The 26,823-nt window shown below is 46.4% G+C and overlaps 2 protein-coding genes across 7 annotated transcripts; both read right to left on the bottom strand.

Moving 5' to 3' along the window:
• Window positions 1-3,050: 3,050 nt before the first annotated feature.
• LOC103972933 (serine/threonine protein phosphatase 2A 57 kDa regulatory subunit B' kappa isoform) lies at window positions 3,051-8,154 on the bottom strand. Of its 2 annotated transcripts, XM_009387346.3 has the most exons (3): window positions 7,797-8,154; window positions 6,248-7,530; window positions 3,051-3,817 (listed from the first exon to the last, which is right to left on the bottom strand). In XM_009387346.3, exons 2-3 carry the CDS (start codon window positions 7,406-7,408, stop codon window positions 3,449-3,451), a joined length of 1,530 nt encoding a protein of 509 aa, XP_009385621.2. In that variant the 5' UTR covers window positions 7,409-7,530; window positions 7,797-8,154; the 3' UTR covers window positions 3,051-3,448. The 2 variants fall into 2 exon arrangements, with proteins under 2 accessions (XP_009385621.2, XP_009385620.2); XM_009387345.3 differs by having other exon boundaries at window positions 6,248-8,154.
• A 1,390-nt stretch (window positions 8,155-9,544) lies between these two features.
• LOC135633625 (auxin-responsive protein IAA1-like) lies at window positions 9,545-19,928 on the bottom strand. 5 transcript variants are annotated; one of them, XM_065143312.1, is made up of 5 exons: window positions 19,656-19,928; window positions 19,052-19,233; window positions 10,786-10,897; window positions 10,046-10,107; window positions 9,590-9,786 (listed from the first exon to the last, which is right to left on the bottom strand). In XM_065143312.1, exons 1-5 carry the CDS (start codon window positions 19,898-19,900, stop codon window positions 9,749-9,751), a joined length of 639 nt encoding a protein of 212 aa, XP_064999384.1. In that variant the 5' UTR covers window positions 19,901-19,928; the 3' UTR covers window positions 9,590-9,748. The 5 variants fall into 5 exon arrangements, 4 of the variants coding, with proteins under 4 accessions (XP_064999382.1, XP_064999384.1, XP_064999383.1 ...); XM_065143311.1 differs by having other exon boundaries at window positions 9,622-9,863; XR_010495074.1 differs by having other exon boundaries at window positions 9,740-9,786; window positions 10,046-10,177.
• Window positions 19,929-26,823: the final 6,895 nt, after the last annotated feature.

The following is a 26,823-nucleotide window of genomic DNA, read 5'->3' as shown; positions in this document are numbered from 1 at the left end:
AGCCCCGCCGGCAGTAAGCCTGCTGCAAGCAGGCCGCTAGCCGGTTGCTGCAGACGCAGCCCTTATGCTGCTTGCTTGCGACTGCGCTGCCCTTTCTCGCTATTGCGTCAAAGATTTTGACGTCAAAAGTTTTTCCTAAACACAACACACGTAGTTCAAAACCAATTATTCGCACGAACAACCTAGCTCTAATACCACTGTTGGGAAATCTTAGAGGCGACATCATATGCGCAACGGAAGAACAAGAAAATAAAATCCCTGATTCCCAAAGAAATGTTCATCTTCATGCGAAGATTGGTGCGCAAAATCCGCGAAACTTAAAACTGCGTATAGAGTAGATTGTGTTACCTAGGGATATCGTATATCCCTGTTTCCTTGCAGATCTTTAGGAGAGGGTGAAGGAGGTTAAGCATCCTCCTCTCTAGCGGTGATCCACATAGTAGGGCTGTGATGACGCTCTTCAAAACTCCAGGCCTGCTCTGAGGTGGAGAGGGGGAGGAGAATAGGAGAAGCAAGCAAAGGCTCTAGCCTATGAGCCTCTGAATCCCTCCTATTTATAGAGGTCCCCTGTCAAAACCTAATGGATCCTCCCCTAGTGGGTATTGGATCTGCATCCAATAATCTAAGCCTTTTAGATTAGTGGATCTCTATCCAATAATCTCTCATGGGCTCTTATTGGATCTCGTCCATGGGATCCAATAATTCAGGGGCTTATTGGATATCCAATAAGATAAGGGCTCCGTCGGATATCTCATATCCGAACCTCTACTCATCGCAATGCCTACAATATGTGTGACCCTCTAGGCCCAATATCGAGCTGGCCGTGAGTTATACTTGTCAGAACTCCTTCTAACTCAGTGAATTATTATCTTTGTAATAATTCACTCGACTCATTGACTACGGACGTACTAGGCCACTACGCCGTAGTCTCCAGACGATACAAGAGAATCCAATCCATTTGACCTGTCTGTCCTCAGTTACCGTATACCTATAGCCCCTCATCCATCTAATATCCCAGAGACCGTATATCGAGCATGGTACTATCCGACCCATACAGTTTCTACTCGAGTCTCGCTCTAATCGGATTCTCTCGGAGAACTCTTTCTCTCTCAACCCGAATGACCCTGGCCAGGGATTTGTCTGAGCAAGAACACATGGGATATTCCTCTCATGACGCCGAGAGTGGATGATCCTCTATCGACACTCAATAGCCCTCGTAAGGTCGACTACCACTCCCAATGACTAGTTGTACAAGATTTGGGACAACCAAACCTATAAGTCTAGTATCAAAGAGTGGAGCACTCATATAGGACATCCTTGGTGTCTTAAGTCTAAGGGCTAGATACACAACTAGGACTACGGAATCGCTGTCTGACAATTAGGCTTCATCAACCATCCAGCATTCCGTAAGCGGATCAATCAGTGAACTCATTCTCCAATGAGCATCTATACTATATCCCTAGTGTCCCTACACGAGCAGCTATGAGACCAGCTGCATCCATCATATGAACAGGTATACAGCACACCAGTCTGTCCGGTTATCACGATGTCCCTCTCGAGTAACCTGTGACCGGGATTATTTAGGATCTGTGTTTAAAGGTGAATCGATCTTATTATCGTGATCTCATCACGATCCGATTCTCATTGCCCAAATCCAAGGACATCACAATATATATATATATATATATATATATATATATATATATATGCAATACTTATAAAGTGATATATGCCAAAATATAATAAGCAAAAAGATTCTGTATCAAGTCATACTTGCCATCACTCACGTGATTGGCTTGTTGGGCACCTATGACTAGCAGTATCTTCCTCTATAACCATGTGGATTTCTACTATGACTTCTTCCACGTCTTTCTTGTTTTTCAATAACAAATGCCGCAGAAGAAGATTCACCTTGTTCTTTCCTTCTAGCATCTTCATTTAGCAAATTGTCTTTAACTATATCTATAGTTAGAGTCCCCTCTAGCATGGAGTTACAAATAGTCACCACATATGTTTCCCAACTTTCTGGTAAAGAGTTGAGAAGTAGTAATCCTTGCATCTCATCATCTATATTCATTTTCATAGCAACAAACTTGTTTGCAAGACTCTGAAATAAGCTTATGTGCTCAACAATATTACTACCATCTTTATACTTCAAATTTACAAGTTTCTGATGAGAGAAAATCTATTTTCTACTGTCTTTTTCACAAAGAGATTTTTCAATCTTTACCAAATAACATCAGTTCTGGTTTCATCAGAAATATGCTAATGCAAGATTATATCCATCCATCTTCTAATATAGGCAATATTCTCATTATTCATCATCCATAGTAGAAGGTTTATTTTTAACCTTGATGGGCTTATACAAATCTTTGCAATAAAGTAAATCTTTCATCATACGCTCTAAGTGGAATAATTTGATGAGTTCAATTTAATCATATCATCTGACTACTCAATTTCAATCACATAAGAGGGAAAAGAATTATTCCGCTTTAACAGGTTTTTCCCAACAAGTGGTATCAGAGCAAGCTCTACAATCCTAATGGTGTTGATCTGCAGTTAGGTACTTTCCTGCTATACCCACTTTGTGAGACATAGTAAACCTGTTATCATTACTATTGATAGTGAAAATTTGAGATGAATTACGATCCTATAGTTTTTCTCACGTTAGGTTTTTCACGTTAAAATATTTGATCTCACGATTGATTTATTACTCTACTATTTATATTTACATTTTGATATCAAATTAATATTTTAATGAGAAACTTATTTTGATATGAGAAAAAAAAAACTATTCCGCTTTAACTGATTTTTCTCAACATTTCATAATTTCTATCATATAAGCGCTGAGAAGTGAAGAATTTCGCTGCGAACAGTGGCTCGACTCGGGCGTCCTCACAAGGCAATAACATTACGTTTGAGGACGGAGCCTCATTCGCTGGAGGCAGCAAGCACCTTGTAAGCCAGAGGAGCACCAGCGACACACGTCACAACTCCGTCAGTCTCGCACCATATCATCAGCCAACTAATGTCACAAAACCCTAAATCCAGCACTCAGAAACACAATACGATTAAATAAAGAACATCCATCAGTCCAACACCACACCAAATCCCACTTCCTGTCGGTAATGTCACTGCATCGAACAACGCATAGAACCCTGCGTGCCCCGTGCTGCTGAGTAAGATACTTACAACTGTAATCGGATGAACCACCAAGTGGGCAAACAAGAACTACGGGAATTGGCTTATGCTCCTAATAAATAGCATAAGTACCCATAATGGTTGCTATTACTCCTACAAGCATTCCCTAAAATACACCAACGATCTCTAGCAGAGCAATTAGGGGGCACAACAATAAACCCAAAGAAACAGAAAGCACTTGTGCAAACTGCACACACCCCAGGCTACTCGTTCTCATTTTCTCTGGCACCATTTCTACTTCTTCGGCCTAAGTAAGAGCAGCAGTAATAGGTGGAGCCACTGTAGGCATTACCATGACGGCTGTGTTACCAGTTACTGGCTGCAAGGCCGCACTGCCCTCCAGATGCTCCCAGATCATCTTTCGTTTCTCCTCTGCTATCCTTCTCTTCTCTTCCTCCTCGCCCAACTCCTTTTTGCAAGCCAAAAATATCTCTTCGTCCATCTCAGATAACATGTTCTTCACATTTTGTGATAGATTAATAACCGCTTGATTCCAGTGACTCCGTGTGTTCCTTTCTAAAGCTGGCAAAACGAGCGGCATGATTGCTTGCCGGTTTTGGGACACCAGACTAATCACATGGTCATTATTCAACAAAAATAGCGCCCTCTCTGCAACCTGAAAATCATTTAAGACATCTAAGATATTGATGATAAAATGAAAAATGAAACACAAGCTGACTGTAAGAAATGGTATAAATTCTGGTAACAAATTTAAGGAAGACAATGTAAGGTGATGGACAGGTTGTCATAACCAAAGATGATCTTACAGATTATTCATTAAGACATCATCCACTTTTTTTATGATACAGTTCCAAAAAATTTATTCATGATTATAGTGCATTTTTTATTGTTTGCTAACCACCATAATGGAGAAAACAGATGACCACACTTATTTTACATCACTATCTGTTTAGAGACTGGGTAATCACAATGAAGAAAACCAAGCATAGGAAGAATTATGTAATGTGACCTTACTAATAAGTTGTTCTTCAAAATTTTCTAGTGTTGCTATAATTGCTTCCTAAGCAAGCTAGGTCCTTGTTCATGGATTAACCATACGAAAATCACTAAAGAAACCCATTCTGTTGATAATATAGATTTATTATAGAGGCCACCAGGAACTGATTTGCTGTACTGTTAGCATATTCATGAAGAGAATACAATCAAAGAACAACACAAACAATAAAGTAACAGGAGAATACAATACTAGCAAACAAAAAGAACATGATAGAACTCTCAAGCAGACGCTACTATTTAAAAGGACAAAAAGAAACTAGAAAGAAATGATTAAATTTAGGTCTACAGAGAAATTTGAACACATAGAAGGTGACTTTAGATGTCATTGTCAAATGCTCCAAGTGTGGAAAAAACATTTTGTTTACAAGGGTAAAGTTGCATAGATATCCTCCCTATACTCCACATTATTGGAACCTCATGTATATATATATATATACACACACACACACACACACACACACATATGTGTATGTATGTACATGTATATGTATATGTACATATACATACATATACATACACATATAAATACATATATAAATATATATGTATGTATGTGTATGTATGTATGTGTGTGTGTATATATATATATATATATATATATATATATATATCATATGCAATGTATTTTTGGTTGTACCTTCAAGTGTGAATAAGAGGTACTAGTAAATTTCAGATGAACAAATAATTAAAGTCATCATTATTACAATATATACTTGATTAAACTACCTTCTATACATAATAACAAAAACACTAAACACTTGATGGTATTTCTTTGAAATAATATAATAATCGTTAATTTATCTACTGTGCTGTGCTTACAGTCAGGGTTTCTCCAGCACTTAAAAGTGCTCTTGTACAATGTATTTTATTAACTAAAGAAAACCATATGTAACCTACAGCCTATATAAAAATGTGCTATATAAAAATGTTCTACAGCCTGTATTTTATTAACTAAAGAAAACCATATGTCACTGTGCTGTGAGTGGCATTTTTTTCTCTCCAATTTTGTTAATGTGCTAGATATAAGATATCTACTTTCTCTTTCCAAACTTGTATGAACATGGGCCTATCTGTTTCATATTTGTATCTCAGATCCATCATTATGCTTCATACTTGCCATTATCAGAAGAAAGGACCATGCAGAGAACTTCTGATCCTAAGTATATTTGTTCCTCCATCCTCAAATAGTGAGTCTAACAATTTTAGTTTTCAATACACCATTAGAAGAACCACATGTATCAACATTTAGATATAACTGCCATGTTTCAAGAATCATATGAGCTAGTTAGGGCATAAGGAGCTGGCTTCAACCGTAATAAAGATAATTCAGAGGCTTATGACACTGGCAGCATTATAGTTCATTCTTTTCCTATTACTCATGTTAGGCTACAATTTTTCCCATATGATCTTCAATAATTTGGATATGATTTTATTTTTTCTTTCTGCCACTTAAAAATAGTTATTGGCCTTCCATCATTTCTTGCGCACTCAACACATTAAGCTCAACTTCTCACTTTATCTTCACTAGAGCTGGAAAGCATAACACATTCTAGGTGACAAACTATCAACACAGATAAATCCTGATTCAGTCTTGTTTGCTAAAATTTTCTGCAATCAGCAAGGAAGTTGAATGGCAAGCCTGTAAATGCCAATCAATAGACAGTCTAATCTGTCAGGTTACCTCTGAATGTTCACATCATCCAGAGAGGAACCAGTGTAACATGAAAAGAAATTCAGATGACACTACAATATCTTCTTTCTGGCAAAGAAAAAAAAAACAACTAAGAGGAAAAGGCAAGAGAAGTCAACAGAAATTTTCTATTAGTGATTCAACAGAATTATTCAGTGAGTTGGGAACTCAATGCTGATGCTCACAAGATGGAGTCATCCCTTACCAAGAAAATTCTTGGAAACTTATGTGTACAAGGATCAACCTTTCAAATTGTACAGTAGGTTCAGGCTAACTAACAAACAAGCATAATGCTCCAGTGGACAATAAAAGAAGACTAGATACAACAGTTTTCATTACCTGGAAGTGGGAGCTGTTAATGGAGAAACCAATTCTCTGAAACAATGGGACCATACAGTTTTGAAGCTCTGCAGTGTCAGTAGCCTCCAAGACCTCCTCCAACTCGCTCAGGAACATGACTTCCTTCTGACTATTTGTAACCGGCCAATACCTTACCAACCCTTTTATTATTGAACATGCCATCTTGGGCTCTTTCTCTATAAACTGTGTCACACAGTAAGTCAGCTGTTGAAGATAGACACCTAATGTTTTTGGTTTGTGCAAAGGTATTAGAACCCTCTGAAAAAATAGCCTGTGCTCCTCCTTCAGAGGCAGTGCAAACCCACTGATCACACTACCAAAAACTTCTAACAACTCAGCAATCCCATTGTGCCGGTCTGCCTCAAAAACAAATCGGTAAAATATGTTGCTCACCGCTTTACGGATGAAAGGGCGATGCACCATAAATTTTCCATAGATCCTATGCAAAATTGTTTTCAAGCAATCCCTTTCCCTGGGGTCCTCAGAATCAAAGAGGTCAAGCAGTCTCACAATGAATGAAATGTCAACATACTTCTTCCCAATTTTAGCATCAAGTGAGGATGACTCTACAAACTTGAGCAACAAATCATAGACAAGTTGCAGATGGCACCAAGCAGGATCGAATATCGGTTCTTCCTCCTCATTCTCCCCACCACCAGTACAAGATTGCGTGTTTGGAGGAAAGGCCCTAAACAAGTTAACTGCAAACATCTTACAGCAAGCAGAAATCATAGGCTCGGTGAAACGAGAAGCCCCAGCATCAACATAATCAATGAGACCCAATAGCGCCTGCCTTTTCATATCCTTCTCGGTGGAGTTCTTGTTTGGATCCGAGAAATCGAAGACAACACAGCAGAGGTTCAACTTACTAATGAAAAGGTTCTGTTTTTGTGAGTTAGGAACATCTTTGAATAGCAAAAGAGGTTCGATGCTGGTGACGACACTGGAGGGGAAGATAGCAGAAGCAGTCCGCTTCACCGTGGTTGATCGTGAGGGAACCACATTGCCACTGCTAGTCCGCTGGATCGGATTCCCGTTCAAGGGACCCGTACAATCGTTGCTGGGATGGCTATCGGAACCCGAGGAAGCATCAGATTTGGAAGACTTGCGAGGTAATTTACTCAGGAATTGCTTCCACATGGTGCCGAGATTGGGGAAGCCACTCAGATCAAGCTCATGCTGGCGGGGTTTGGCAGGCCTAAACCCAATTTTGTTTTGGGATACACCGTTGCCGATGAAAGACCAAATGGTGCAAAGAGAACCTTAATACCAAGCGACGCCAGACGACGACCACAACAACAACAACCGTTCTTGATCAGAAAAAGAAAAGGGAAAGTAGAAACCGAAAGCAATTAAATTAGAATGATACTGAAACCACCACTTCCAATGAAGCTCTGAGATATCGAGATTAAGTAGGAGAAGGAAAATCCTTGCGCTTAAATAAGTGATCAAGCAAACAGAAGCCAAGATCGAGGAGCAGAAACAAGGGATTTCAAGAACGGCCAACCGAAGCACAAATATCACCTACCGTCAATCCAAGGTAACCGAGACTATACCAACTGCAGATCTCCACCGAGGGAACGCTTTGGAAGAAGGGGACCGACCGGAAGCGCTCGGAAACCTCTGGAGAAAGACGGTATCGAGGTTTTCTTTCGGGCCGACGTTTAGGGATCTAGCGAGAAGAGGTCGATCCGAAGCTTGGTTCCGAGAGGCGGCGACGAATTCCAGCAGGAACTCGAGAAATGGGCGCCGCCTTCGATCTCTCCCACCCGCATTGCGAGATCTGCTGTAGAGGAAGAGGAGACGAGAAGCGGCAGGTTAAAGAAATAGAAACGAATTTTAGCAGAAGCAGCAGCAGAAGTGACCACTGTCCCTCCCTTCTCCTCGCAGAAGCTTATTCTTTTGTGGTTCGGAATGAACGGTTCTGGTGGCCCGCCTGGCGCAGTTCGATTCATCTGAGCCGTCGGCACGAGATTCACCGATGAAATAAACAGAGCCATCGATTTACATCGTCATCATCGTATCGACCTTTGATATTAGATGCGTAGAAATGGTTGGAACATATCCCGGATGATTCGGACAAAATAGATGCATCGGACTAAGTGAGATGGCAGTACCGGCATCATGGGGTATTCGGATGAATTGTTATTGTTATTGTTTATTTGGGTCTAAGATGGGTGCATCGAGCAAAGAGATACTGTGTTCTATTTGTTAGTGCTTCAAATACTTTAGATTGAGATACGTGTATCAAATACATGAAGATGTTTTGTCTAATTAAAATACATTTGAGTGTTTTGGATATTTTTATCTTACACAAACATATTAGATAAGGAAAATATCAAACATTTATAGTCTTAATTGGGTTGGGATATGTAAGTGTCAAATTATGGGCATCAATCCAAGATGATAAATTTGACTTGATTTTTGTCTCATTTGCTCAAATATCTGTTCGAAAAATACTGGCAAAGAAGATGATGAAAACACTATAGAAACAAATAACAAACATAAGATCAAGAATACATTAGAAAATATATTTAGGCTTGAAACGTATATAAACATTTTCTTAAAAATGATATTTGCATCCTTTTCTCAATAAGATTGTTATGTGTTTGATGTAAACAGTTTTAGTGGATATGACAGACCTTTAGAAGATCTATATTGAGTAAACAATAAAGAATCTTCAAAGAAGAATTAGAGAACATCTAATTCAATCATTTGGAGAGTAAAGAAGAATAGTACGAAAGAGATGTCTTCATTATTTACTTTCAAATATCTATTTATAGATATTTTTCTCATAAGACATAATCTTTAAAAATAACTACTAAAATAACTACAAAAGAAACCATCTTTTCAAATAAATCTTTTGAAATTTTTTTTTTAATTTGAACAATTTATAATAATATCTCGTTTATTCAAATGTCATTGGGAAGAAGTTCGATGTGAAATAAAGTGTGATTTGGAAGACCGACACAAGAACTTGACTAGGAAAGATGTCTGTCTACTTAAGGAGATTCGACCCGAACCCATATATGATTCCATTTGGTTGGTTCAGAGAGTTCAAAATGACTTTATGAATTCAGCATTAGAAATATTGTTCCTTGACGCATCGAGGGCGAGGGATATTTTGTTCGGTTAGAGTTCTTGATTCACTCCGAATATGTTGAGAACATTTCAGGATTTAGGAATCATCATGTGTTCTGTTCATCGCAGGCACATCATACGCAATGTTCTCATCCAAGTAAATTCAACCCAAAACGCTAATAAGGAGCAGCCACACAAGACAACAGGCAGAAAACCCAACTCTGCTTATTATCACGCAACATACTGTTAAACTGCTACAAACTATAACCCATGACACATTAAGTACAACAATTCTTATTTCCTACTCTCCTTGATGCTAGTCAGAACATGTGAAACATGGAAGGATTACAAACAATTTATGTACACATCTCATTGTTTTTATTGATGTTGTGTCCTGGTTCACCTGGCATTGGCGCATCCCTGAGGTGTTCTTGGAGCTGCAAGCACCACAGCAAGCAAAAAGACTAAGTTGAACCCATGAGGACTGTAGGAAACACCTGGCATTGGCGCATCCCTGAGGGTTTGATGCAATGGCCGCTTAATGGAAAATGGATAGTACAAAAAAAGAAGAAAAAAAATTCATGGATTTCAAACATAAACATGCATCTATGTGCTCCACACTCCATGTAATATCTCAATAATCAATGGGTGATCAGTGTTCAAAACAATGGAGCGTGAGAAGTTCATCCAAGTTACCTAAATTGACAGCTTCTGAGCTTTTCATCAACCTCGGTCTCTTGCATGAAGCAACAAACATCCTAGAAACCGGAAGCATTAATTAGAACTGCTCATGCAACATGATGGCGTGCACCATCATGAAGCTTCAAGCTACAGACATCACACAACATAACAGCAAATGAGTACTATATCGTGATTTTGATTACAGATACTAAAAAGTAATGATATATTAGGTGTATTAAAATGATAAAGCACTAAAGCATATTAGAAAGGGAAAGCTTCTTTTTATTGCCACTGTTTCTTACTCTACACAAGGAAGTTCATCCCACTTAGCAATGTTGTTATGGCATCATATAATATATATACATTTATGGCCATTTAGAGGACATTTACAGAATCTTAAAGTTGCATGTGAATATCGGACACCCTGCTTAAATTCTAGAGAATGCATTTCCACCTGTCCTCCAACCATGTCACAAAAATTTACTAATGCAAAAACAACTTGTTCAAGACATTTCTCATCCCTGAATGAAAGCCTTTATGTTCTTCATTTGAACCTGCCTATAGTTATGCATCATGGCAAAGTTGAATGGCTTTGAGAATTTAAATCATCAAAACTCAATCTTGCAGATTGGATATGTTGGTATTGATCCATGCATCTAACTTCAGAACAACCCAAATCAAATATTTCTTTTTCGTTTCCGATTCCCAATTCCCCCCACCTCCCTTCACAAACAGAAGGAAATGGAGAAACTTACTTCCAGGGGACATCACCAACAAGCATCCAGTCACCGTCCTTGTCCTCATAAGTAGGGACATAAGCTGCCCCGTTCACGGGGTCGACCAGCCTCCTCTCGTTGGTATAGTCGCCTGCAGCAAATCAGCAACGGAATCAATCGCCCTCATAGGTGCCAAACCAGAAGAAGATGATGGAGGGTGACAGGATAAAATCGGTAATCAGGTCCGCAACTGTTACGGTAAGTAACTTTTTAAGCCGTGGCCTCGGGGCCGACGTGGCTCGGTTCTGGGGCTCGGAATGTCGAGGATCTCGGGCGCAGCTCCCTCGGAGTCTCCCGGTCGGGATGGTGGCTGCGGGCAGTAGATCGGGTCGGCAGCCCCGCAGCGGCGCCGGGAAGAGGTCACCTCGTCTTCGCTCCTGCACACAGGTCGGGTCGGAAGCTCGGCCCGACCCCTCCGACGATCAAGTTAGGGAGAGATGTGGAGGAGGTTTTGGAGGACGGAATGCCTCCGTACAAGTGTGGTGTCCGAGTGTCTCCCCCCTCCACCTCGTCTGGAACCCTCTAGTATTTATAGATGGGCCTGGGTAAGTACCTCGCGCTGCGTCTGACACGCCCATTGGGGCTGTGTTGGGGGTCGGGCTGCTGCAGGGTATGGCACGTCTCGATTGGCGTGTTCCTTACCTTTGACCGAGCCCTGGAAGGCGCAGGGCTGGGCTCGTTGGACGAGGGGTGAGGGTGTTGTGGTGACGGACGGGATCCAGTCCGGGCGTTAATGCGCCTGGGACGGCGTCCTAGGGTTTCGTTTGACCGTGGAGTGAAGTCACTGTACAGGGTGGCCGACGTCATTCACGTCGTTTCGCCATTATTGCACTCATCATATTCCCCCCCGGAAAGAAGCTATGCGTCGGTAGTCGTAGCGAGAGTCCGGGGCATGGCTTTCGTTCTTCGAGTCAGTCGGGTGCGGAGTCGTAGACCCTGGGGGTGCGGCAGAGGAATGGACTCCTGTGCGGCCCAAGGCCGAGGGGCCGGAAAGGGCCCTAGTATGTGTCGGGAGGTGGAAAGCCGAAGGGCCGAGGGGCGGCCGAGCATGTCTTGGGTGGCGTAAAGCCGAAGTGCCGAGGAGCGGCCGAGCATTGTCTTGGGTGGCGTAAAGCCGAAGGGCCGAGGAGCGGCCCAGCATGTCTTGGGTGGCGTAAAGCGGGGGGCCGAGGAGCGGCCGAGCATGTCTTGGGTGGCGTAAAGCCGAGGGGCCGAGGAGCGGCCGAGCATGTCTTGGGTGGCGTAAAGCCGAAGGGTCGAGGAGCGACCGAGCGTGTCTTGGGTGGCGTAAAGCCGAGCGGCCGAGGGGCGGCCGAGCATGTCTTGGGTGGCGTAAAGCCGAGGGGCCGAGGAGCGGCCGAACATGTCTTGGGTGGCGTAAAGCCGAAGGGCCGAGGAGCGACCGAGCGTGTCTTGGGTGGCGTAAAGCCGAGCGGCCGAGCATGTCTTGGGTGGCGTAAAGCCGAAGGGCCGAGGAACGGCCGAGCGTGTCTTGGGTGGCGTAAAGCCGAGCGGCCGAGGCGCGGCCGAGCATGTCTTGGGTGGCGTAAAGCCGAAGGGCCGAGGAGCGGCCGAGCATGTCTTGGGTGGCGTAAAGCCGAAGGGCCGAGGAGCGACCGAGCGTGTCTTGGGTGGCGTAAAGCCGAGCGGCCGAGGGGCGGCCGAGCATGTCTTGGGTGGCGTAAAGCCGAAGGGCCGAGGAGCGGCCGAGCGTGTCTTGGGTGGCGTAAAGCCGAGCAGCCGAGGGGCGGCCGTGGCAGCTCTTAAATGCTGTCGTGTCGATCGTTGCCTTGTTGACGGGGGTTACTTTCTTTGCACGTTTCCCGGTGCTGAGGTCGAGGAGGTCCTTGGGCGGCACCGTGTCGTCCGGGCTCGCCACGTCAGGGCCTTTCTTTAATTCGGGGCGCCTTCGGGCGCTCTTCGATGTGACGTAACGGCCGCGCCTTTGCGCCAGTGCGCTGCCGCCCATTCTCGGGAAGCGATGAAGCATTGACTCCGGGGGGGGGTGTCTCTTTTACTCGTTTGGGCGCCTGTCCTGTCCTCCACCCCCTTGCTGCCGTGCTTCCTCCTTCGAGCCCCGTCATCGTGTCCCAGAGCTTGTCCCCGGCTTCTTCCCGGTTTTTATCTTCTTCTCGAGGTCAGTCGAGATGTCGTCCTCTCCTTCTTTGCTTTCCTCTCCGTCTTCCTCTCCCTCTTCTTCTTCCGTGCTTGGGGCTGGAGGGGGCGGTCCTCCTTCCACCCTTGACAAGTCCCCTGACGGGGAGGTAGCGCGGTCGCTTGAGGCTTTGATGTGGTCGCACGATATTGACTCAACTGTGAATGAACCTTTGCTGGAGGGACTCCGCGAATGCTATTGCATCCCGGGAGATCACACCCTCGGTATACCAGAGCCGGGGCAGCGGGCGTATGACCCGATCCCGAAGGGTTTCGCTTTGTCCCTTGATGCTCTGGAGGCGGGCTTGCGTTTCCCCCTTCATCCCTTCATTGTATCTTGTTTGTCCTTCTGGCGGGTTTCTCCGTCTCAGGTAACGCCGAACTCCTGGCGTTACCTAGTGGTATTCCTGGGGGAGTGTCATTATGCCCGTATCACCCCCACCCTCAGCCTCTTTCTTTCTTGCTACCGCTTTTGCAAAGGCTCGGGGGGTTACTTCTTAACGGCTCGAACTGGATTTCGCGTTGGGGGTGCCCCTTCCAATAACAAGGGATGGAAGGGGAGGTTTTTTTATGTCAGCCGTACGCAGGACTGGGGCTTCGGAGTTCGGTGGTCTGCGAGGGTGATTGACAACACCCCCCCTTGTTTGGGCGAAGTGGATCGCCGAGCTCGGGAGAGGCTCAGAGAGGTTCTCCCTAAGTCGCAGGCCATCCGGACCATGACTGAGCAGTGGTTGGTCGCGGCGGGCCTTAGCCCGGTGCCTCAGGGTATGTGAGTGATAGTTGTGTCGGGTCTTCTGGTGGCTGGTTTCGGACGCTAATGTTTTTCATTTCCTGTAGAGATGGTGAACCTTCGGTCACTCCTGGGGAATCCGGCGTCGCAGCCCCCTTCCCCGACTCCAGATACCACCTTGCGGCCTCCTCCCCCCGCTCCGGTGATCGAATCACAACCTCCACAGCCTGCTCTGGCAACCGAGCCGTCGCCCCCTCCCTCGGCAGCGGTGACCGAATCGCAGCCCGGTACGGAGGGTGCCACCTTGGAGGTCGGGGACGGGCGCCCTTCAAAGAAGGCGAAGGTGTGTGCGTCCAAAGGGCCGGGAATGAGCTCCCGTCAGGGGGGGGGGGGGACCCGATCGGCGCGTGGCGGGGAAGGGGACCCACCCTGTCTCCGTGCCTGGCTTGTGCCGGCTCCCGGCAGGGGATGGGGAGCCGTTCCTGGCACGGCTGGTAGGCGAGATCCCGCGTGGCGAACCCCGCGAGCCCCTGGTCGCCCGCTGGGAGGGTCTCTTCCGGGGGGATAGGGTGTGGGCCGGAGGGGATCCCTCTGCGGCGTTCCTCCGAGGGGCGCTCCACCCCGACCTGGCTCGGGATTTGTACACCCTGACCTCGGAAACGCTCCTTAACAAGTCTGCTCAGTCGCTGGTCTGGGTAAGTATATCTTTCTTTTGATGTTTGGCTGCTCGGTGTCGACTTTCTTGACACTCTTCTTCTTTCGCAGGGTCTTCATTATGCGACGGCCCTGATGGACAGGGTGCGGGACGCCGGCCGAACCGTCGGGGATCTCGTTTGTCGTAACGCTGAGCTCAGCCACCAGATGGCGGAGATTCAGGCAAAAAACGGGCCGGAGGTCGTGGCGGCTGCTGAGGAGCGTGCCTTGGGTTTTGAGGCGGAAGTCGTCCGTCTCCGATCGGAGCTTGAGGCTTCCCAAGAAGCTAACGACGCCATGAAGGAGGCCAACGGGGAGCTTCAAAAACTGATACGGATAGAGCGGACCGAGCTCCGTCTGGTGAAGGCCGAGGCGAGTGCCCTTAGCAAGAAGCTGGAGGGCGCAAACGCTGAGATAAAAAAGGCCTCGGAGGCGTTGGCGGAGGAAACCCTGCTTCGACCTCTGAAGGATAAGGCACTCATCGAGGCGTACAAGAAGTCGGAAGGGTTCGAACTTGGGCTGACGCGGACAGGGCGGGTATCTTTTGAATACGGGTATCGAATCGCTACTTCGCGCTTCCGTGCTCGTCATCCTGGTCTTGTGGTGGACGAGGACCCCTTCAATTCTCACCCCGAGGACCGAGGTGTGGACATGCCCGAGGAGGTTCCCTTTGACGACCGTTTGGAGGTCCCCCGGCCGTGAGGACGGTCTTCCGCCCTGTGGATTTTATGTGTGCCGAGCCTTTGTGCTTCTTCTGGGCGCCGATCCTTGTATTTCTCCATTTTTGAAATAAAGGAAGCTTTCTATTATTCGTGTGCTGTCCGCCCAGAGAGGCCCTTTGCTTGTCGGCGCGATCTTGCCTTGTTCTAAACAAAAAATCTTTTAAGGTTCCGGACGTTCCAAGTTCTCGGCAAGCGGGACCCGTCCATTGTCGCGAGCTTGTATGTGCCCGGTTGGACTACCTCGATGATCCGATAAGGTCCCTCCCAGTTGGGGGCCAGCTTGCCCCCGGCCCTGGTCGGGTTGCTAACTTCGGCCCTTCGCAGGACTAAGTCGTTCGTTTTAATGGGCCGAGGTCGTACCCTGCGGTTGTACACCCGGGCAACTGCTCTTTTGTAAGAAAGCTCCCTCCGGTGTGCGCCGGCGTGCCGCTCTTCGATCAGGTCCAGGCCGGCGCGCAGCCCCTGGTCCGATGTGGTCTCTTGATATTCTTCTACTCGAGGGGTGGGGAATACTACCTCGGGGGGAAGGACGGCCTCGGTCCCATACGAGAGGCTGTAGGCTGACTCCCCGGTGGCTGTTTTGGGGGTGGTCCGCAAGGACCACAAGATGCTGGGTAACTCCTCGACCCAGGCCGTTCGGGAAGCTGATACCCTTCTTCTGAGCCCATCCAGGATAGATCGGTTTGTTACCTCGGCTAGTCCGTTCGTCTGGGGGTGGGCTACCGAGCTGTGTTTTAACCGGATTCCATAGCTGGCGCAGAATTCCTGAATCCTTTTGCCGGAGAACTGGGTCCCGTTGTCCGTGACGATGGTCCTGGGGAGGCCGAACCAGGTCACGATGTTTTTCCATATGAACTTCTCGATCTGCTGCTCGGTGATCGCCGCCAACGGTTCGGCTTCCGGCCATCGGGTGAAGTAGTCTATTGCGACCACGATGTATCTTCTCTGCCCTGAGGCTGGTGGGAAGGGGCCGAGGAGATCCAGCCCCCATTGCGCGAATGGCCACGCGCATGTGATGGGGGAGAGCGGGACCGCCGGAAGTTGGGGGGTCCGGGCGTGCTTTTGGCACGTCGTAGGTCGGGGACGACGGCTCGGGATGAGGATTTGGCCGCTTCATTTTTCTGGGATCGTCCAGGGGTGCTTCGGTTTTTGCCCTGTTGTGTAGGGAGACCGCCGTCAAGTAGCATCGCCTGGATTCCCGAGGGCTTCCCCAAGCCTCCCCAGTTCCCGCATGAGTCGGGAATTTCACTGTCTGATGGTAAGTGGAAACCAGGGCCCTGCTTTTGTTGAGGGAAGGTCGGCCGAGGATGGCATTGTACGCTGTGGGAAGGTCTACTATCAGAAAGGTCGACATCACCGTTTTAGTCTTGGGCGGTGTCCCCAGCGTCAGAGGTAGTGTGACTGATCCCAAAGGCGAAACCGAGTTGCCGGTGAATCCGGTGAGGTCCGAGCGGACGGGTTTCAGGGCTTGCTTCGTAAGTCCCAGCTTCTGGAAGGCGTCGTGGAACAGTATATCCGCCGAGCTTCCTGTGTCAATCATAATCCTTCTTACCTGGGCATTGGCGATTCTGGCGGTTATTACCAGCGCGTCGTCATGCTCCAGTCGTCCGACGACCTCGGGGGGAAATGTGACCTGGGGGTCGGGAGTTCCATGGGGACCCTCGTCCCAGGCCGAGCGGGCGTAGGCCTTCCTTCCAGACATGCTATCCCCTCCGGACGCTGGTCCGCCAGTGATGACGCTGATCAGGCGCTCGGCCGGGCCGTCTGGGCAGGTGGGGGGGATGTTGCCTGTCTGATCACCGGAGGGGTCGAGGCGTCCTTCCCGGCGGAGTTCGTAGATTTGCCGCGAGAGCTCGCGGCATTCCTCCGTGTCATGTCCGTTTTGGCGGTCGAAGCGACAGTACTTGGACCGGTCGGCCAGTTCTCGCGGGTTGTTCATCGGGTAAGGGGTTTTGAGCAGTCCCCTTTCCCTGATCTGGAGAAAGACTTCTGTGCGGGATGTACCCCTGAGGGGTCCTAGCAGGGGAGGATCGGGTTGGTGGAGCTTGCGTCTGGGAGGGGGAGGTCCCTGAGCCGGCTCTGGTCTTTCCCTCTTGTGCTCCTGCCGTTTCCCCCCCGTCCAGGCCTCGACTTCCACGAACTGGTTCGCGCGCTGGAGCATCTCGGGGACCGAGGTAGGAGGTCGCTCCACGAGAGACCAGAAGAGCCGGGAGGGACGCAGGCCTGTTACGAACGCCTGCATTGATAGTGAAGGGTGAGCGTCCGGGAGTTCCCGGATCCTTGTAGCAAAGCGATTTACATAAAGGGAGAGGGGCTCATCCTCCTTCTGGGTAAGCCCGAGGAGGAACGCCATGGAAGGCTTTGGGCGAGCGCAAGCTATGAAGTGGAGCTCGAAGTTCTTGGCGAGCTGATCGAATGAGGCGATCGTCGCAGTCTTCAAGCCTCCGTACCACGCGAGGGCCGGCCCTCTTAACGTGGTGGGGAATGCCCTGCTCATCAAGGCGTCAGAGGTCCCGTACAACGACATCTGTGCGCGGAAGGCCGCTGTGTGGTCGGCCGGGTCCGCGGAGCCGTCATAAGTGTCCAGGGGGGGGAGTCGGAAGCCTGGGGGAATGGCGTGCTCCAGTATCTTCGGCACGAACGGCGACCCCTGATCTGGGCCTTCCGTGGGCTCTCCTGGTGGTCCGGCACGGATTTCTCTTTGCACATTGTCAAGCCGTTCGTTGATGAGACGCAGCTGAGCGCGGAGGGAAACTGCAGAGTTCGAGGATAGAGCCTCTGGTTCCGAGTGGCCTTCCGGGCAGACCGCCGCCTGCTCGCGGGCTTGAGATAGCAACACCCGTGGTGAGGTGGGGGGCTCTCGAAGCTGGGTGGGAGCTTGAGTAGGGACCCCCTGTTGATATAACGGCTGGGGGCCCGGGGGCCGAGATGGACGAGAGACAAGGGGGACAATGGTTTGTACCATGTCGGTGAGTAGCTGGACTTGGTGAGTGAGGCCGTGGAAGGCTTCCGCCGATACGGGCGGCGGGTTGCCAGTGGTTCCGTCGGGGGGCGATAAGCCCGGATCGTTGAAGATCCGCCAGTAGCGCTCCGAAGTCGTAGCGGGACGCTCTTCCCGAGGTCCTCGGAGAGGGGGGAGTTCTCCCGCAGCCTCGGTCGGGAATGGTCCCCCGATCGCGAGTCTGGCACGCTCGTCGTGATGATCGCTCGACATGCTGGTGGCCCTCCTTCTAGCGCCAAAATGTTACGGTAAGTAACTTTTTAAGCCGTGGCCTCGGGGTCGACGCGGCTCGGTTCTGGGGCTCGGAATGTCGAGGATCTCGGGCGCAGCTCCCTCGGAGTCTCCCGGTCGGGATGGTGGCTGCGGGCAGTAGATCGGGTCGGCAGCCCCGCAGCGGTGCCGGGAAGAGGTCACCTCGTCTTCGCTCCTGCACACAGGTCGGGTCGGAAGCTCGGCCCGACCCCTCCGACGATCAAGTTAGGGAGAGATGTGGAGGAGGTTTTGGAGGACGGAATGCCTCCGTACAAGTGTGGTGTCCGAGTGTCTCCCCCCTCCACCTCGTCTGGAACCCTCTAGTATTTATAGATGGGCCTGGGTAAGTACCTCGCGCTGCGTCTGACACGCCCATTGGGGCTGTGTTGGGGGCCGGGCTACTGCAGGGTATGGCGCGTCTCGATTGGCGTGTTCCTTACCTTTGACCGAGCCCTGGAAGGCGCAGGGCTGGGCTCGTTGGACGAGGGGTGAGGGTGTTGTGGTGACGGACGGGATCCAGTCCGGGCGTTAATGCGCCTGGGACGGCGTCCCAGGGTTTCGTTTGACCGTGGAGTGAAGTCACGGTACAGGGTGGCCGACGTCATTCACGTCGTTTCGCCATTATTGCACTCATCAGCAACGATGATACATCGGTAGGTGTATGAGAGAGAGAGAGAGACGAAATGGACTGACGGGCGGTGAAACAGGAGAACATCTCCTCGAGGGCGATCAGCAGCTGCTGGTACCCTGCGTAGGCATCGAGGTCAACCTTACGAAGGTAGGGCGTCCCATCCACGGCCACCTTCACATAGGTGCAGCTCCTTAAAGCGTTCCTCCGGAACGACCTCACCGGCGGCCAACCCACCACCTGTGCCCTGTCAAAAGCAGAAAACAAACTAAAGATCGATGGTATTACAATTGAAGTCAACCCCATCGCGCCTCAACCAAAAGGACGAGAGCGTTAAGACAGCCGTTTTCTTTGCTTCAAGGGCGCATCAACCAGATCGTGGAATCACTGGGCACACCATTGACATCGGTAATCGACGCTCGTCTTCGTAACTGATAGAATAAGATAAGTCCAGGCAAGGCAACGTAGGAATGAAGGGCACAGCTTAGTGAATATGAGAACAATCTAGGGGTAATTAGGTCCTCTCATCTACGGTCGGGAGGCGCACTTGCCGTTCTCCATCGAGACGACCCAAAACACCCACCAAACTTCGGCACCGGAAATCGAGACAGTTCACAGGGGCAAAAGCGTAAGTTCGGAACATGAGTTGAGGTTGTACGCATGCGCTACTTGGAGGCTGGAGACTTTCCGGCACCGGAGACGGGCCCGTCGGAGGATCCGGAGGCGGGATCCTTGGCGTGCGCCTCCAACGCAGGCCTCCCGAATCTGAGATCGACAGACTCCGAGAAACCGCGCTTCCTCTCGGGTTCCGATTTCGAACCCCCGGGCGGGGCGAGCGTCAGCTGTGTCTCCTCGTAGTCGAGACCGGACACCTCCGACTCTGTCGAGCTATTCCCCGACTCTGTCGTCGACATCTCCTGCTCCGATCTTTTCCTCCCAAAGGCAGTCTGATGGGGGATAAAAAGAGGAATAATCTTTGTATAGGAACAAATACTAGAAGACCAAAATACGCAGCGGAATAAAATGGAAACACAATCAAACAGAACACCAAGATATACATGGAAAACCCCTTCAATGTGAAGGGTAAAAACCACGGGGCAAACTAGAGATAATCCACTATGAGAATAATGAATATACAAATCTCAATCTCTTGCCCAAAACCCTAGCAACAACCACAAGAGAATAACTGGGATACAAGGATCACGTCACTGCCCACAATATCTAAAACCTCCCCAAGTAATCACAGCAAGAGTCTACTGTAGATTTGATCTAACCTGAGATGAGAACACTGCTAGATGATTGTGAACAGTCTCTCTGCGTTGTCCTTGTCTTCTTCCCTTTCTTTCTCTTCCTTTTCTGCCTTGATCTCCTTCTTCTCTTTGGAATCCCGTGGCCTCAAAGATCTGCCTCGTTGCTACCTTTTTATAGCCTTAATCTGCCTCTAAAACGCAGCCACATGGGCTGAATATGGGCCATCAGCCCACATGGGCTGAATATGGGCCATCATCCCAACACAGTCGATCCGAAGAACAGGTGAAGCAGTACGGGAGGTGAGTAGTTACTAACAGAGAAGAGAGGAGAGGACGAGTCTCGGGCAGCCTTCGACGGACGCGTGGCGGGATCGGGCGGTAAAGATTTGCCCAGAGGGCCCCGTAGCAAAGCGGCTGTCTCCTCTACCACAGCTCGTTTAGCAATTCTACGGGCGACCGAAGAGGAAAATAAACGAAAGTGGAGGGAGGAGGGGAAAGCAAAAGAGACAAAGGAAGGGGGCAACGGAAAGACTATAAAGAGAAAAGGAAAAGAAGGAAAAAGGGCGGGGACTGCCAACGCGTATCGTGCGAGGTTGGCTGGGATCAGCGTACGTAGACGACTCGAGAAATTGCAGAGCACAACAATCAAACAGCTACGTTCCGTGTTGCTTTAACGATACTATGATTAGCGTCAGCCATCTGTCCTAATTTAAGAACGCCAACTTAGAGTCTCTTTTAGGTTATATCGTCGTCATCATCCATGGGCTGCCTGCCACTACCCTTCTTGCCCTTTATGTTGGGTCCAGTTTATATGTGGGCTTGGATAAATTTGGACCATCAGCCCAAATCAAAAAAATCAAGAGAGAAAGGGCAAAATTGAGTGAGAGGACAGTGTGCACAGTGAGCGTGCAGCGTGCATAGAAAAGAGGAGAGAGAAAGATTAGGTTTCTGAGTTTTCTGCTTGACGATCGGTGGCCAAACGTTGTCAGTTTCGGCCCAAATTTTATGTGGAGAATCCTTGCAGCAAACTCTACAATCCTAACGGTGTTGATCTACAATTTACCCTCTCTAAGGTACTTTCCTACGATATCTACTCTATGAGACTCAGAATTCTCTTTTGAGGAGATCCATCCTACGTGATGAAGATATGCTATCCTTGAGCCAAGATCTATGATCTTGATGTTATTCTGATCCTCTAGTTATTCTAGAGAAGACCTACTGTAAACCTGTTATCATTATTATTAATAGTAGAAGTTTGAGGTGGACTATGGTCCCGTGGTTTTTCCCACATTGAGTTTTTCACGTTAAAAAGATTTGGTCTCACTGTGTGATTGATTTATTGCTCTATTGTTTATGTTGTGCTGATTGATATTAGCATTTTGATATCAAGTTTGTATTTTGATGAGGAACCTATTTTGATACACAAAGAGGGAAAAGAATTATTCCGCATTAGCAGGTTTCTTCCCAACAAGTGGTATCAGAGCATCAGGTTGTTTGGTGCTAGTTTTCTTATGTGATTGAAATGAAGTCAGATGGTATGATTAAATTGAACTCATCAAATTATTCCACTTGGAGGCGTCTGATGGAAGATTTACTCTATTGCAAAGATTTATATAAGCCTATCAAGGTTAAAGATAAACCTTCTACTATGGACGATGAAGAATGGGAAGTTCAATATAGAAAAGCTATTGCCTATATTAGAAAATGGATGGATATAAACTTGCATGAGCATATTTCAGATGAAATCAGAGCTGATGTTGTTTGGCAAAGGTTAGAAAATCTCTTTGCGAAAAAGACAGTGGGAAATAGAATTTCTCTCCTCAGAAGGCTTGTAAATTTGAAATATAAAGATGGTGGCAACATTGTTGAGCACATAAGCCTATTTCAAAGTCTTGCAAATAAGTTGGTTGCTATGAAAATGAATATAGATGATGAGATGCAGGGATTATTACTTCTCAACTCTTTACCAGAAAGTTGGGAAACGTATGTGGTGACTATTTGTAACTCCACGCCAGAGGGGAATCTAACCATAGATATGGTTAAAGATAGTTTGCTAAATGAAGATGCAAGAAGGAAAGAACATGGTGAATCTTCTTCTGGTGCATTTGTTACTGAAAAACAAGAAAGACGTGGAAGAAGTCATAGCAGAAATCCATATGGTTATAGAGGAAGATCCAAGTCTAGAAGAGATATCAAATGTTTTCACTATAATAGGCCAGGTCACATGAAGAAAGAGTGTAGGTTTTGGAAGCGAGAACAGAATGAAATAAAGAAAAATGAAAAAGAGACCAATACAGTTGCTGCTGAAGGTAATATCACTATTGTTTGTGATGAAGGTTGTGTCAGTCTTGTAGCTCAGGATAGAAACTGGGTAATTGACTCTGGTGCTTCATTTCATGTTACTTCTCATGGTGATTTCTTTAGATCTTACACTGTTGGTGATTTTGGTAATGTTAGAATGGGAAACAATGGTACATCTAAGATTTTGGATATTGGAGATATTTGCTTGGAGATCAGTATTGGGAGCAAATTAATACTCAAAGATGTAAGGCATGTTCCAGATATTCGTCTTAACTTGATATCTACAGGTAGACTTGATGATGAGGGCTTTGCATATTATTTTGGTGAAATTAATGGAAACTCACTAAAGGTTCTCTAATTGTGGCAAAAGGAAAGAAGATTAACTCTTTTTATGTCATGGAAGCTAAGCTACACAAAGGAGAGATTAATGCAATTCGAAAAGGTGAAAGTATAGATCTTTGGCATAAGAGGCTTGGACATATCAGCGAGAAGGGACTTCAAACTCTTGCTAGAAAGCAGTTCTTACCAGAGTTGCAAGGTACATCTCTTAAATCTTGTGATCATTGCTTAGCTGGAAAAACACATAGAGTTACATTTCAGACATATCCATCATCTAGAAGATCTGATGTTATTGATTTAGTTCATACTGATGTTTGTACTATGCAAACTAGAACTCTTGGAGGTGCTCTTTATTTTGTTACTTTTATTGATGACCATTCTAGAAAAGTGTGGGCTTTTGCTTTGAAATCTAAAGACCAGGTACTCGATGCTTTCAAGGAGTTTCATGTCAGTGTTGAAAGAGAAACTGGCAGAAAACTAAAGTGTATTCGATCAGATAATGGTGGCGAGTACAGGGGTCCTTTTGAGAATTATTGCAGGTTTCATGGTATCAGGCTTGAGAAAACAATTCCTAAAACTCCTCAGCAGAACGGTGTGGCAGAAAGGATGAACAGAACCATTGAAGAAAGGATTAGGTGTATGCTTGCTCACGCCAAGTTACCAAAGTCATTTTGGGGGGAGGCTATGAGAACTACAGTTGACCTGATAAATCTTTCTCCATCAGTTCCTCTGCAAGGTGATGTTCCAGAGAGAGTATGGAGAGGAAAAGATATATCTTATAATCATTTGAGAGTCTTTGGGTGTAAAGCATTTGTTCATATTCCCAAAGATGAGAGGTCCAAGCTTGATAATAAGGCAAAAGCATGTATCTTCTTGGGATATGGTCATGAAGAGTTTGGGTACAGATTATGGGATCCAGTGAACAAGAAGATTATTAGAAGCAGAGATGTTGTGTTTCTTGAAGACCAATTGTTTGATGATGGTGATAATGTTGAGAAGCCAAAAACCTCTGTTTATATTCCTTGGAGTTTGGGTCCAGTTCCTTCACCTGTAGTTCATGATGATCATGGGGGAGATGAACAAGAAGATTGTGGTGAGAATACCAGTGATGATACACCTACAGTTGATGATTCTGAACCAACTGAACAGCTACCTTCACCACCAGTTGAGATTTCATTGAGAAGATCCACTAGAGAGCGACAACCCTCTACCAGATATCCTCCACATGAGTATGTTATGCTTACTGACGGGGGAGAGCCAGAAACTTACCAAGAAGCTATTCTACATGAGAATAAGAGTGAGTGGGTTAAAGCCATGCAAGAAGAGATGAGATCCTTGCTTGAGAACCACACCTATGACGTGGTAAAGCTGCCGAAAGAGAAGAAAGCTCTCAAGAATAAGTGGGTTTATAAATTGAAGACTGAAAATAATAGCTCACAACAAAGATACAATGCACGACTAGTTGTGAAAGGATTCAGTCAGAAGAAAGGTATTGACTTTGAAGAAATATTTTCTCCGGTTGTGAAAATGTCCTCTATCCGAGTTGTTCTTGGTTTGGCTGCCCGCTTGAATTTAGAAGTTGAGCAACTTGATGTAAAAACAACATTTCTTTATAGTGACTTAGAAGAAGAAATTTACATGGAGCAACCAGAAGGTTTCAAAGTCAAGGGAAAAGAAAATCTGGTATGTAAGCTTAGAAAAAGCTTATATGGACTCAAACAGGCACCTAGACAATGGTACAAGAAGTTTGATTCCTTTATGATGAGCCAAGGGTATGATAGAACCACATTTGATCATTGTGTGTTTATGAAGAAATTTTCAGATGATGATTTTATTATTTTACTGCTATATGTTGATTGTTGGTCATGATGTTGGAAAAATTGAAAAGCTTAAAAGAGAGCTAAGTAAGTCTTTTGCCATGAAAGACTTAGGATCGGTGAGATAAATACTTGGCATGAAGATTCTTCGTGATAGGAAGAAAAGGAAGATTTGGCTATCTTAGGAGACTTACATTGAAAAGGTTCTTGAAAGATTCAACATGAGTAAAGCCAAAGCAGTTTGTTCTCCAATTGCAGGTCATTTCAAGCTGAGTTCAAAACAATGTCCTACAAGTGAGAAAGAAAAAGAAGAAATATCTAGAGTGCCTTACTCATCTGCAGTAGGCAGTTTGATGTATGCTATGGTTTGTACTAGGCCAGATATAGCTCATGCAATTGGAGTTGTTAGCCGATTTCTCTCAAATCCTGGAAAGGAACATTGGGCAGTAGTGAAATGGATATTAAGATATCTAAGAGGTACTTCCAAATTGTGTTTATGTTTTAGTGATGATGAACCTGTGTTAGAAGGGTACACAGATGCAGACATGGCAGGTGATACTGATTCCAGGAAGTCCACTTCGGGATTCTTGATGACATTTGCAGGAGGAGCAGTCTCTTGGCAGTCTAAGTTATAGAAGTGTGTTGCTCTATCAACCACAGAAGTAGAATACATAGCAGTTACTGAAGCCTGCAAGGAAGCTTTATGGATGAAAAAGTTTCTACAGGAATTAGGCTTGAAACAGGAAGGATATACTGTTTACTGTGACAGTTAGAGCGCTATTCACCTCTCCAAGAATTCAACATACCATTCTAGATCCAAGCATATTGATGTGAGATATCACTGGATTCGTGATGTGCTTGAGATGAAAGAATTACAGTTGGAAAAGGTGCATACCAATGATAATGGTTCAGATATGTTGACAAAGTCTTTGCCTAAGGAGAAGCTTGAAGCATGTAGGCGAAGAGCAAGCTTGGTGCAACCCAGCATATGAGCTGGAGGGGGAGAATTGTTGGGTCCAGCCCATATGTGGGCTTGGATAAATTTGGGCCATCAGCCCAAATCAAAGAAATCAAGAGAGAAAGGGCAAAATTGAGTGAGAGGGCAGTGTGCACAGTGAGCGTGCAGTCTGCAGCGTGCAGCGTGCGGCGTGCAGAGAAATAGAGAGAGAAAGATTAGGTTTCTGAGTTTACTGCTTGACGATCGGTGGCCAAACATTGTCAGTTTCGGCCCAAATTTTATGTAGAGAATCCTTGCAGCAAACTCTACAATCCTAACGGTGTTGATCTACAGTTTACCCTCTCTAAGGTACTTTCCTGCGATATCTACTCTGTGAGACTCAGAATTCTCTTTTGAGGAGATCCATCCTACGTGATGAAGATATGCTATCCTTGAGCCAAGATCTATGATCTTGATGTTATTTTGATCCTCTAGTTATTCTAGAGAAGACCTACTGTAAACCTGTTATCATTATTATTGATAGTGAAAATTTGAGGTGGACTACGGTCCCGTAGTTTTTCCCACGTTGGGTTTTCCACGTTAAACAGATTTGGTCTCACTATGTGATTGATTTATTACTCTATTGTTTATGTTGTGCTGATTGATATTAACATTTTAATATCAAGTTGGTATTTTGATAAGAAACCTATTTTAATAGGGAAAAAATTATTCCGTATTAACAAATTTCTTCCCCACACTTTATTTATCTTGTTATTTATCTTGTCCACGGTGGTGCGGACAAAAAGAGGACGAAATGGCGACGTATGCTTCTTGGTGTTTCCTGCTTGGGCATCGTACCTCAAAACATAACCACGAGGGCCTGATCGATGAAGGCGAAAGCAAATAGTGCAGGAAAAAAAAATCGAAAGTGACAACTCAAATGACACTGCCGCTGTCTCCAATGGACAGAGTAGCTTCAGTATTGCTAAGAAAACCACGCATGATGTCGGCTGGTCAAAGTAGAATAACTACTGTGACACGGTAAAAGGATATATATATATAGTGTGTGTGTGTGTGTGCATATATGAAAGTTATAGGAAACTAGAACACCACATTTAGGAACATTTTGACACCAGCATAATAAAAGGTATTTAACTGATTTACACTGACCATACGAGTGTGTATCAAAAGCT

This window comes from Musa acuminata, chromosome BXJ3-3, assembly GCF_036884655.1.
Source record: "Musa acuminata AAA Group cultivar baxijiao chromosome BXJ3-3, Cavendish_Baxijiao_AAA, whole genome shotgun sequence".
NCBI lineage: Eukaryota > Viridiplantae > Streptophyta > Magnoliopsida > Zingiberales > Musaceae > Musa > Musa acuminata.
The sequence above is the reverse complement of the archived record's forward strand: the minus strand, read 5'-3'. Positions and strand labels throughout refer to the sequence as shown.